Raw genomic sequence first — 13,757 nt, 5'->3', positions numbered from 1 at the left:
ACTTTTCTAATACTTTCTGATGTTCCTCAGTCTAGGTGATTGGTTGGCTAGGAGGCACTTGACTTCCCTATTCTTTTTTTTTTTCTTTCTGCAAGGCACTTTTCCCCACAGATGCTTTTACTAGTGACCTTATTATGAGGTGGAAAAGACAACAGGTCATACAAAAGCCTTGCCACTTTTGAAAAGTCCTTAATGTACTGGTGATAATAATTTAGTAAGCCCAATACCTTCCACAACTTGCTCACATTGCAATGTTTTCTTCTCTTCCAATGCTGCTACTGCAAAGTTGTCAGCTGGGTCCATTTTATATCCCTCAGCTGTTAACAGTCATACCCAGATATTGGACCTCCCTTCTAAATAAAAGTCACACTTTTCAGTCTTTAGTTTTATCCCATATTTTTGATATTGCTGAAAGACTTCCCAAACATGCTTAAGGTGTTCCTCAAAAGTTCTTACTGGGGACCAGGGCATCATCTAAATATGGGACACAACTCTGATCTCTCAGACCATCAGGACAGTCTTCCATACACCTCTGGAAGGTGGCAGGAGCATCCATAATCCCAAATGGAATGTGAATCCATTCAGACAACCCACAGGGTGTAATAAAGGCTGTGAGGGGGTAAGATCTCAGCACTCTGGTAGGCCTTGCCCTGGACTAGAACAAAAATCCATGACTTCCCACCCATGCCATCTAACTCATCTCATATATGGGGAAGGGGTGGACAATCTGGCACTGTCTTTTGATTCAGTTCTCAATAGTCAATACAGAGCCATAAACTACCCTCCTTTTTCTGCACACAGACAACCAGTGAAGAGTAGGAAGAGCTGGACCTAATGACCCATCCACAGTTCAATAAATCTTGCAAATAGTTCTTTAATTCCTAGTAGAGGGGGCAGGGGACTGCTAGATAATCCCTCTTTATGGGTTGGGAGTCATGGAGCTTTATGTGCATCTTTAAACTCTCAACCTGGTTTATGTCCTGATCATTGCAAAAGCTCTTGACACCTCTCATAGCATGCATTAGATGGCCTCCTGCTGTTCCTTACTAAAGTGATCAAGGTTAACTAGTGGTAGCCTAAGGTGTTACAAGGGCATGAATTCCCAGCTGGCTGATTTGACCTGGTTTTATTACCACTAAGAACAGTGTCACACCCAGCTCTCTTTGAACTTGGCCTGGTTCAGAGCTAGGTCTGGTACTGGCAGTGGAATTACTGTCTGGATCATCTGTTACCATCCCAGCACTGTGTGCTGGTGGAATGTAATATCCATGTTGGATTGAATTACTGATGGGAATACTGGCTTTCTGCCATGACCCCTGTGGAATTCTGAGTAGGGTCTCCTTAATCGCTAACCTTTCTAGCCAATAACCCCAAATCCCTGGCTCCAAAATGGTTGGTACCCCAGCAGAAAGGCAATTTATAGAAGTCCAACCTCTCAAGTGTATCATGTCCCCTTTTAAAATTTTGATCCCACATTTACCTATGCATGCCATACCAATGTCCGCAGACGTTGTGGCCTTTCAAAGGTGTACTAACACATTCATTTTTTTTCTGCTGAAATGGGAAAAGGCAGTTGACAAATGACTACAGAGGGCTGGGGGTACTGTGTCTTCTGGCCATTCATGACAATACTGTTTAACGTCCTCTTCAGTAACATTATATCCAGTTATAGGACTCTGCATCTCCTGAGTTGTGACCAGCATGGGAGCTGTAAGTACTTTCCCACCATTTAGCAGCTGAAACTGTGTTGCAACCCACCCATCATAGGGAAGAGGGGTACCATTAACATCTGTGAGCCTCAGGCTTTGATCTCTCTCAAGCAACTTTCTGAGCTCCCTGGCTAGTACATTAGGAAGGCTCTCCTTCACTCACTGGCATGGCACTATGCATACCTGTACATCAGTGTCCCACAAAGATGCTACTTAAACCCATTCAAGATACACCAAACCAGACATTTCTTTCCCACTGTGTTAGTTAGCTTAGCATGCTGCTTTGGTGTCAATGAACAATTCCCTTCTATCTTTTAAATATTACAATTAAACTCATGGTTACTGGTTCTCTGTCCAAGTACATCTATACCAGATTTTAACATGTCTCACTTTATTAGTCCCAGGGGTTTCTCAATTTCTTATTTATTTCTGGCAACTGTCTCTCAGTGGGACCTTTGGGGCTAGTTGGTCACTTAAGGTCCCTTTGGAGTGACCGGGGATCATTTCCCTTCCGGTCCACTCCTTTTGGCCTCCTGATGAGACAACATCCAGACTGATTGTGCTCTTCATTTCCACACTGAAAGCAGTGGTTGCAAGTATTGCCTTCATCCTCCTTCTAGCAGGGGAGAGAGCCCCACCTCTGAGGTGCTCTCTTTGGGATAAATTAGCATGGTCTCCTTCCTTCTGTCATAATGGGGTGCTCTCAGAACTACTTGGATAGCGGTGATCTCCATTTTTAGCTAGACCGTTTAATGAAACCCAAGAGAAAATAAATCAATTGGTAAACTATAATAATGATCAGGACAGAAACCCTTATCTTGGGAAAGAAATTATTTTTTCAGCATATGGAGAATATGTAATCAACACCGTTGAGAATACCTTACAATTCTTGGAACTGAAAAAGGTACCAGAATTGATTAGAGACCAGCAAATTTTGAATTGGTGTAGTCCACAACGTATTCAAAAGTGTGGAGGAGAGAAAGTTGAATGCCAAATGGAATGTAAAAAAATAGAATTTGGGGCAATTAGAAACCTAGGATCTGTGACACCACATCCAAATCACGACAGGTTATTTAAGAAAACCCTGTGACATGAAACAATCCTTATATGCTTCGTTCACGCTATCGCTACCTGTGTTCGATCCAGATAAAGATGCATTTGATCAATTGGCTACTGTCCAGTCCATAGGCCACCTAGAAGATGACATTTACAAGGAACGGATGCAAGTACTCTGCTGTAGTGTATCCTCACAATACCCAAACATGGAGAGTCTTGAAGATGGCTTGTTGCTCTCAAAAGGGACATCAATGGATCTGTAGGTGTGATGTCTTTGAGGTAATAACTCCATTATTTGGTCAGCTGGAAAGGTGCCAACGAGATTTACTGGCAGTGAATGCAACACAGATATCATGTCCAGTACAACTAAGCAAATGGATATCTCCTATGGAACGAATAGCCTATGCAGGACGAAGACAGTATTGCGTAGTAACTGACCATACAGAATTCTATCATGGTCAATGCAGATATATGGTCATAAATGCAAATTTTTGTTTTAAACTACAAGTGCCTAAAATGATTGGTCACACAACAATATCTCCAATACCCACTTTTGAAAATGAAACCACTATTCTGAGTAACCCTGATTATCAGGATTTGATCAAAGTACTCCAGTGTTTCACGCATATATACCACCACTAACCTTACAGCTAAAACAATTATTAGAAAGAAAAGATTCACATTTAATTAAAATTAGTAATGACATGGATAAAGCAAATCAAGAAATAGTTAAAATTTTAGATAGTGTCAGTTCACAAGACGGTACACCTGAAGGAATGGGAATTGGATGGAAGGGATGGATTATTGGCCATAGTATCCTTACGATGTGCACCATCTTTGCCCTATGTTACATGGGAGGAAAACTTAGAACCATATGTACAAGAAGGGTTAACCCCCTGCCACACACGATTCACCCTGTTTCCTTTCCCTTGTTGTCAACCGTCACATCACCAGAAGCAGCCAGATCTAATATGAGGGAGGTATATGAGGATGTTGATACTTATGAAGAAATGAGAAACATAAATCCACATCATGTTCCAGAAGCGCCATATGATTATAATTATGTACCACAATGCAGAGGAGTAATTGATCTACCACTTGAAAGGATCCCTAGAGTAAAAACCAATCTCTAATAGTATAGAATAATGGTATGCAGATAGAGTTAAGTTACATATAGCCTTAAGCATAGATTTAAGTTACACATAAGATTTGAGCAATATATCAATTGTATTGTATTAATCATTGCTGTATGCTATCATGTGTATGTGACGGGGCTCTTATTGTCTAATTATACTTGATAATGAGAAAACAGTCACCCTGACAAGGGGAGGAGCTGTAGCTAATTATTTTAGTTTATTATTCATTTATTGTGTGATGTTATGATTAATCAACATATTATCATATATATTCAATGAATGTTAATTAGAGTTAATTTGTAGGATTATAAAAATATAAGATTGATCAGTATTTAGCAGAATCATGTATTAGACATAAGTAAGACAAGCTGAAACTCAAGAACCTGTAGGCTGATGCCCGCAAGATTTTAGCTTAGCTATTTTAGGCCTTGGAGACAAGAAATGCTAACATAAGTTAATGATGAAGAAATAACCCAATGCTCTAAGATTACAGGAAAAGAGGTACTAACTGGTAATATTTCAAAAGTCTAGCCCGAAGATTAAATTTGCAATTGCTGTAACAGCAAATATTGTCTCCAACATGTGTCTTAACCACAGGATAACGGTGGTACATCAATGTTAATGTCAACCTACACATCCTGTAGAATTTGGGGTCCTTTGTGTTTCTAGGGGACACAGATCAATAAGAAAGAGAGGGTTGACACTTTCACGTACATGCACAGAAATCACATTATAAAAAAGGGTGCCCAGAGCAGGAAAACTGAGCTTCCTAGGAGAACCTACAGCAGGAATCACCCCCATATTGATGATCAATCCATGAGAGAGCCACCAGACTCTTCTATCGTTTAGGAGGATGTGAGTATGTCTGTAGTTATAACTGGTACATGGATATATTTAGGAATTGTATGTGCTGTGACATTTATATCTTTGTTGGTAACTTTAATAAAACTGCTAAGAGATAGTGGACCTTGTTCTTGTGATTGTATGTGTTACTTGCCTATGGTTTCAGGTGTTCCTATGGGCTCTAGATCCAGAACAAACAAATGATTCTGTTGAACTTGAAACTGTAGCTTCCAGAGCTGAACCCACAGTAGCATAATTAACATTAAATAAAATAAAAGGCTACACACTCAAGAAAGAGATCTTGGAGTCATTGTGGATAGTTCTCTGAAAACATCTGCTCCGTGTGTAGCAGCAGTCAAAAAAGCTAACAGACTGTTAGGACCCAAATATCATAATGCCATTATTAGGGCTGTCGATTAATGGCAGTTAACTCACGTCATTAACTACAAAAAATTAATTGCTGTTAATCGCACCATTAAACAATAGAATACCAATTGAAATTTATTAAATATTTTTGGATGTTTTTCTACATTTTCAAATATATTGATTTCAGTTACATCACAGAATACAAAGTGTACATTGTTCACTTTATATTATTTTTATTACAAATATTTACACTGTAAAAATGATAAAAGAAATAGTATTTTTCAATTCACCTCATACAAGCACTGTAGTGCAATCTCTTTATCATGAAAGTGAAACTTACAAATGTAAATTTTTTTTGTTACATAACTGCACTCAAAAACAGAATAATGTAAAACTTTAGAGCCTACAAGTCCGCTCAGTCCTACTTCTTGTTCAGCCAATCGCTAAGACAAACAAGTTTGTTTACATTTATGGGAAATAATACTGATGGCTTCTTATTTACAATGTCACCTGAAAGTGAAAACAGGCTTTCGCATGGCACTTTTGTAGCCGGCATTGCAAGGTATTTACGTACCAGATATGCTAAACATTTGTATGCCCCTTCATGCTTCGGCCACCATTCCAGAGGACATGCTTCCATACTGATGACGCTTGTTAAAAAAATAATACGTTAATTACATTTTTGACTGAACTCCTTGGGGGAGAATAGTATGTCTCTTGCTCTGTTTTTCCCACATTCTGCCATATATTTCATGTTGTAGCAGTCTCGGATGATGACCCAGCACATTTTGTTCATTTTAAGAACACTTTCACTGCAGATTTGACAAAACGCAAAGAAGGTACCAATGTGAGATTTCTAAAGATAGCTACAGCACTTGACCCAAGGTTTAAGAATCTGAAGCACCTTCCAAAATCTGAGAGGGATGAGGTGTGGAGCATGCTTTCAGAAGTCTTAAAAGAGGCACACTCCAATGTGGAAACTACAGAACCCAAACAACCAAAAAAGAAAATCAACCTTCTGCTGGTGGCATCTGACTCAGATGATGAAAATAACCATGTTGGTCCGCACTCCTTTGGATCATTATCGAGTAGAACCTGTCATCAGCATGGATGCATATCCTCTGGAATGGTGCTTGAAGCATGAAGGGACATATGAATCTTTAGCGCATCTGGCATGTAAATACCTTTTAATGCCGGCTACAACAGTGCCATGTGAACGTATGTTCTCACTTTCAGGTGACATTGTAAACAAGAAGTGGGGAGCATTATCTCCTGCAAATGTAAACAAACTTGTTTGTCTGAGTGACTGGCTGAACAAGAAGTAGGACTGAGTGGACCTGTAGGCTCTAAAGTTTTACATTGTTTTTATTTTTGAATGCAGTTAATTTTTGTACATAATTCTACATTTGTAAGTTTAACTTTCATGATAAAGAGATTGCACTACAGTACTTGTATTGGGTGAACTGAAAAATACTATTTCTTTTGTTTTTTACAGTGCAAATATTTGTAATAAAAAATAAGGTGAGCTCTGTACATGTTGTGTTCTGTGTTGTAATTGAAATCAATATATTTGAAAATGTAGAAAACATCCAAAAATATTTAAATAAATTATATTCTATTATTGTTTAACAGTGCGATTAATTGCATGATTAATTGCAATTAATTTTTTTAATCAGGTGATTAATCATGATTAATTTTTTTAATCGCTTGACAGCCCTAGACATTATATAAATCTATGGTATGCCCACATCTTGAATACTAAGTGCAGTTCTGGTCACCGTATCTCAAAAAAAAAAATTAGAATTGGAAAAGGTACAGAGAAGGTCAACAAAAATTATCAGGGATATGGAACAGCTTCTGCAAGAGGAGAGATTAAACAGACTGGGACCGTTCAGCTTAGAAAAGAGACAGCTAATGGGGAGTATGATGGAGGCCTATACAATCAGGAACTGGGTGGAGAAAGTGAAGAAGGATGCATTATTCACATAACACAAGATTCAGGGTCACCCAATAAAATTAATGGGCAGCAGATTTAAAGCGAACAGAAGGAAGTATTTCTTCACATAATACAGGGTCAGCCTGTGGAACTCTTTGTCAGGGGATGCTGTGAAGGCCAAAACTATAACTAGGTTCAAAAAAGAATTAGATAAATTCATGAAAGATAGGTCCATCAACGGCTGTTAGCCAAGATGGTCAGGGACGCAACCCCATCCCTAAACCTCTGACTGCCAGCAGCTGGGGCTGGATGCCAGGGGTGGATCATTCAATAATTGCCCCGTTCTGTTCATTCCCTCTGAAGCATCTGGCACTGGTCACTGTCAGAAGACTGAATACTGGGCTTGATGAAGCCTGTCTGGCCAGTCTTATGTCATGTTCTTATCTTTGTTTCCTGTGCTCAGTATCTCCCATACAGATACACTCCCAACTGCAGCTGCTAGTTGTATTGTCTTCTAAGTTCTGCTCTATGGAAGAGTTGTTTTTTAACTCCAGGGACCAGCAGCTAACACCCCCTCATGACTGGCTGACCAAATGTAACATGCTTCAAAACGCAGATTCTGTCCTTTGGAAACACTCTATCATCACAACCATACAGCACACCCCCGTAACACAGAGCAGAGACCTAGGGGTCTGTAGAAAAACAGCGCTCCAAAACAAAGCGACTGCACCCATACCACAGCACCCCAACCAGTAAGGAGTGACTAAAAATGACCACCTTTGGGGAACACAGTTGGGTATTGTCCAAAATGTTCAACCATTGTGCACTCCCTTTTGTATACGCCTTATAGCTGCAGGCTCTGCCCGTTCTTCAAAGCATTTCCCTTGACCAGCCAGCATTCCCTATGCTTCCCCTGAAAGGAGCCTGTGCTGGTTCTTCAGTAATGTTTCTATTCACTCCCATAACATAGCTGCAGCCATCAGAAGCCTGACAACATCAAACACATGGCAATGCTGAAGGGAGGCCTATTGATTTTCAGTGAAAATGCAAGAGTCTGAGTTTTTTCTGTGGTTTTGGGAGTGGTTCCCAGATTAGAACCTCCCTGTCACTGATGCAATACAGCAGGAGGATCAAGTGATTGCTGCTAATCAGAGAAAGCTAGACAGAGCCAGCCAGTTTTACTGCACTAGTATGTACTGCCTGCTTCTCCTCCTACTGGCAGTGCTCCACAGTTCTGCTGCAAGGCTGATAGCTTCCTCCGTTATAGTCCTGGGGAGAGAGCGAGGAAGCACAGGCTGTGGATGGAACAGAATACAGGAAGCAGTAGTGGTGACAGTGTGACTTGGGAGAGGAAGAGACAAAGGCGTTCTACACATTTTGGACATTGTTTCGGTATAGTGTCACGTATGGGCTGGTTAAGATGATGAATCATAGGGCTGAATGACGTGTTCACCCATGTCTATTTCAAGATGTTAACATTCTCAGTCACTGATGCTGCCTGGTACTTGTATGGGACTGATACTTGCACAGTAGCAGCTCTCACATCTGGAATCTCACCCTATATTGAAGCCCTTCCAATGCTATGACGACTTACTACATTGTGACCCATTGTGCAATATGCAGAGCTGTACACAGCACATCATGCAGGCGATGGCTAGCAAGCACAGGTTCTGCTAAGAATTACCCTGCATTACCAGGCCATATTGTGTCCATATCACAAGTACAGTCAATCGTGCATACATTGTACACTTACTGAAGCAAAATGCCTGATTCTTCACAGATACTATCAATAAAAAGCAATTCCTCTGAGTGTGCCAAAACACTGCAGTCTGCTTTTAACATGAGCATAGGAGTTGGGAATAGGCAGGTAGATGGATCTAGTCATCATACCATAAACCCTCACAGGGGGAAATTTACCGCTGTGCTGAAGTCCAGGACAAGATCAATGCACCACTTCGGTCCTCAAAATAGGGCTGACTGAAAGGATTAAATTGTATTAATAACCAGACAATGAAAGACTTTATCAAAACAAGTGTAAAATCTCCTAGGGAAATCTCTCAGAAATGCATATAAAATAAAACCTTTCAAGGAGATCAAGATAGATAAATATGTAGGCACATCTTATTTCATGCTGGTTTTAATCAAAATTGTGACTGAAGTCTCTTATTTTTCAAGGAGTCGATCTCTTGTCTGAGGATTTACAAAAGCTTGAAAGTTCTATACTAAAACTCAGAAATGAAAGTCAATCAGGACCCTCCAAAGAGGAAATGCATGCTGAGGGGAGACGAATTTGAAGGAGTCAATACTTCTGAGTCTCCATCACCAGAGCTGCAGAAAAATAAGAGCTACACACTTGAAGCTGCTGTTAAACATATTGATGCCAGATTGAACAGGCTATGCCAACTAGTATTCACATGGTTCTAATGCTCTGACTCCACACAGAAGAGTAGTGATAAAAAAGAATTGTCCGATCATGTGGTTATATATGACCACCTGCTAGGTTGCTTTACACAGGTATGGAGTGAAGAAGAAAAGGAAAGTGCACTCTAGGTCAGTTTGCCTTTAAAATCACCCTTAAATACCATCAAGTCCCAGACAATGGTCAAGTCAGGATATATGTTTATTTTAAATTAGAACTGTTGATTAAAAACAGATAATAATGACAAGGGCACCTATGTTACTTTAAAGACTAGAAGTTTCAGTTTATATGTTGAAAAACCAATGTGAAGTGGAAGTTCAAGATAAACTTAAGCAGTGTGTGTTACAAGAACTAGGGACCAGATCCACAAAGGTACTTAGGAACTTAAACCTCAGACAAACCTAAATCCCAGTTTTAGGCTCCACTGCAATCCAAACAAAATCCCCACTTGGCTGCTGCCTAACCCTGTAGGCACCGAGGGGGAGGTCTGCAGCAATCTCGGAACAAAAACAAGACTATACCTTAAAGACCACCTGTAAGTATCTAAGAGAGAGCAGTCCTTGTGTTCCCCCTCAGCAAAGGGATGGTAGCTGTCCTTGAGCCTTGAATGGGTTGACTGGCAAGATTCCTAGTCCTCTTCCCTACAGTGCACCTTCGCGCAACAAGTCACATTCTGGCACATGGACAATAGTTCACAGAACAGCCACTAAAACAAGGCCAAACTAGTATTATTTAAAGATTAATTGAATCCAGTGTGTACACTGTAGTTTGGACTTATATATTTTTAAACTCACTCTCTAGGCATTTAGACCATGCCACCACCACAGCAGCTCCTTGTGTATGGCTACCCATGTACTGTATTTCCAACATGCCGCAAATTGCACTTTATTCTCCTAAATTAATTTTGTAGCAATGAAATTCTTTGGGGAACAAGGAAGGTCTCTCCTTATTTGGTGACCTTTGCTCATCAGGGACAGCCAGTTAAGGGGGTCAAACTGGAATCCATTGAAATCTTCAGAAAAGCTATGGTTATCCATATGCCAGAGGATACAAAAACATCCTCCCAGGGATAAAGGCACCTGGCATGGTGACTATTTTTTATGTTGCCTTTTCCGTTCCACTGCTTTACGCAAGGCTTGAAGAATCAGGTGTTTGTTATTCAGGATGTTGTACTCAGTCAGTTTAATCAGCTGATCATAATCTTGCTCCTTGTATGTGACTGAATATGTAGAATAGGGGGAAAAGCAACTGGTGAGATCAACTTTGCCCTCCTCCATCTCTGAGCTGGAGCGCTTCACACCTAGGGAAAAATTCAACAGGAAATTGCTGTAGTATTGGGCTTATCTCTGTCATGTACCACCAGTAACAGCCCAGGAGAGGGAGATTTCTCTGCACTAAGAGCGCTCACCCATTTAAATGCTCTGGGCATGTTTTACAAGTGTTTCTGTTGAAATCCAGTAATTTGATCCCTGGATCAGGGGAATGTCAGTTGCCTGATGTGCTGAAGGGAGGGGTATAGGTGACTATCCCTATGAGTGTCTCCTGTTGTCTGCTCATAACAGTCTTAGAGACGTCTTCACATCTGTGACTCAAGCAGGAAAGGGAAATACTGACATGGCAAATGGCAGGATTTGGAGAAGGGGAATGGAACTGAAAGAAGAGTAGAAGCCTCAAAAGGTATTTAATAGGTGAAACAGTGTCCCGTTCAATGGAAAGGCTATTCCTACTGAAAAGAGGAATAGCGATTCAGTCAGTGAACAGATTATTTACAAGGAAAGCAAAGCTCTCATACCCATCAAGGCTCAGAGTTGTGACACCGGCCTTTTAGTACTTGGGACAGAGACCCAATATTAGAGACACCAAAAGAAGGAAAGAAAAGTCTGCTAAAAGAGAAGAAAGCTTGTAATTATTTTGGGTTTTCTCCTTAAATGTACATTTCCTTTGACCTTAGTTTAAAGATTTTGCATTTTTATTACAACAATTTACACTAATCTACAGCAAGATAACTAGGGGTGTATAACAGATGAAAGTGAATACGGAAATAAAACAGGGTCCTATTCTTCTTAATAAGAAATATGTAGTAGATCTAAGTAAAAATGGTAAGTTAGGCAATGGAGAGGTTTGTTGTAGGGAAATGAACAAGTGGAGAGGAATGAATTAAAGAATGAGATTCAATCAGTTGACAAGCTAGCCAGGATGGCCTTCGCTGAATGTTTGGCTACTGTTGATAACTTACCAGGTGCTTTGTAACTTTGGTAGGTGTCATTCACTAATGGGAAAAATAGCAATATGGGAGCTCCTGGAGTCTCGGCATCATCAAAGAGGTAGCACTCCTTTAGCTTTTTCCTCTCTTCTTCGCTCAGCACAACTTTGGGGAATGGGATTCCTTGTTCTGAGTAGTACTTACAGGACTGATCCAGAGGCTGGATCAAGGAAGAGAACAATATGAGAATCCAGAGACTAGGCTGAGATCAGGATTTCCTAAAAGCACAGCAACTAAGACTAAATTGTACTAGGCTACCTCTGGGATAGCACTGGCTTTCCTGTTGGAAAGAATGTGGTTTGAGAAACATGCATTATATGAAAACACACGGACAGGTTTTTAAATTTTTCCTGGAGTACTCAACAAAAAACACTCAGTACCACAAAAGAAAATGGTTAGGTTACAGGGTGTGAATACAACTTTAAGCTACAGCATTAAGCTAAAATACTGTGGTTCAGAATACTTAACACAGGGCTTTTAATAGGAACAATATCGCTAAAAACTTACAGACAAATGACTATCAATGGAGAAAACAGAATACACTGATTTCTCTCACCAGTATCTGTGATCCTGCACTATAATTTAAATGCAGGATGACGTCCACTTTCCTCTCTGGCCTCAGAAGTGGAGGGCAGCTGGTATTGATGAAGAATCCAGTATCTACCAGGGACAAATACTCTGCTGTTTCAGTCAGCTGGTTGGGTGATGTGTCCAGCACAGTATCTAAAAGGAATATATTTCTTGCCGTAAGGGAAATCGCAGAAGAGCGGTTTGCTGATGCTTTGATGAACACAGTGCTCAAGAAAAAAGGGTCTGCAGCCCCATTCCACATCTCTAATTTCATTAGACATTTGACAAACTATTTACATCACTGTTGCTCAGCCTTAAATTAGAACAACTATTTTTTCTGATGTCAGACTCTCCATGTTCATTCTATACCTGGCTCATTCAAACTGTGCTAGCCCACCATCCTCCCTCCCACTTGTTTTTCTTTTGGATGCATTTATTTGATTTTTTTTATTAAGGCAAAGTTACAAGAAAACATTAACACACTACATTGCACATTACATGTTCAGGATCAGATTAATATTCAAAGAACTTGGATAAAGATTCTGGCTTGCTGGCTTGGGAGCCCTTCTCCTATGAATACACTAGAAAGGGTGACCAAATTCCTAAATACCTTTTGGTATTTCTCTCATGGACGTACTGGCTTTGAAAGCTTTTCCATTACAAGATCAGTCTATATGTTACTTTACCACAGTGCCATAGGACGGGTCACATTTTTCCAATAATGTGCAATACAGTGTATGTTTACATTGCAATTAAAAACCTGCAGCTAGCCTGTGCCAGCTGACAGGCTCACAGGGCTCAGGCTGTGGGTCTGTTTAATTGCAGTGAAGACTACTGGGCTTGGGCTGGAGGCCAGGCTCTGGTACCCTGTGAGAGTCCCAGAGCCTGGAAGTCTTCACTGCAATTAAACAGCCCTGCAGCGCGAGCCCCAGAAGCCAGTATGGGCCAGCCACGGGTGTCTAATTGCAGCGTAGACATACTCACAGAATTTAGCTGCTAACAGTAAAAAATAAATTAATTTGTCGTTCTGTTTAAAATGCAGATCCTTTACTGGAGCATTAAATAAGCAGATCGGGGGTCTCTAGGAAGCCGGCATTTGGTCCTTTTGACCTGCAGTGGCACCCTCTTCTAGTGATCAAGGATTTCTTCTGTCTGCCCATTAAGGCACAGACGCTCAAACTCCCATTGGAGTTAGGTGCCTAAATACCTTTGAGACTCTGGGCCTTAATGTCTCCTCTCTGTTCATAAAGACTATGAATGCTGCCAACACACTGAGCCAAACTATGGAGATTTAATCAACCGGCTACAGCCCAAAGAGAAATGAGCTTGAACCCCATCAAATCCATGTCACTAAAGATTTTCAGCCCTGTATAGTTCAATTGATTGATCAAACAATTCTGTTTAAAAGTAGATTCAAACTTTGATATGAAGGGAAGCAGGGGGGGTTTCGAGGGGGAAG

At 40.5% G+C, this 13,757-nt stretch overlaps 1 protein-coding gene across 1 annotated transcript in view; it reads right to left on the bottom strand.

Moving 5' to 3' along the window:
• Positions 1 to 10,266: 10,266 nt before the first annotated feature.
• Positions 10,267 to 13,757, bottom strand: part of LOC141989219 (cytosolic phospholipase A2 epsilon-like) — a 33,112-nt gene continuing 29,621 nt past the window's right edge. The window contains exons 19-21 of the mRNA XM_074955654.1: positions 12,285 to 12,451; positions 11,702 to 11,888; positions 10,267 to 10,765 (exon numbers count right to left, since the gene is read on the bottom strand). Of these exons, the coding sequence (XP_074811755.1) occupies positions 10,557 to 10,765; positions 11,702 to 11,888; positions 12,285 to 12,451 (563 nt within the window). The 3' untranslated portion in view covers positions 10,267 to 10,556. The remainder of the gene's footprint in view (positions 10,766 to 11,701; positions 11,889 to 12,284; positions 12,452 to 13,757) is intronic.

This window comes from Natator depressus, chromosome 6 (assembly GCF_965152275.1).
Source record: "Natator depressus isolate rNatDep1 chromosome 6, rNatDep2.hap1, whole genome shotgun sequence".
NCBI classification, from domain to species: Eukaryota; Metazoa; Chordata; order Testudines; family Cheloniidae; genus Natator; species Natator depressus.
This window is presented reverse-complemented; position numbering and strand designations above follow the sequence as displayed.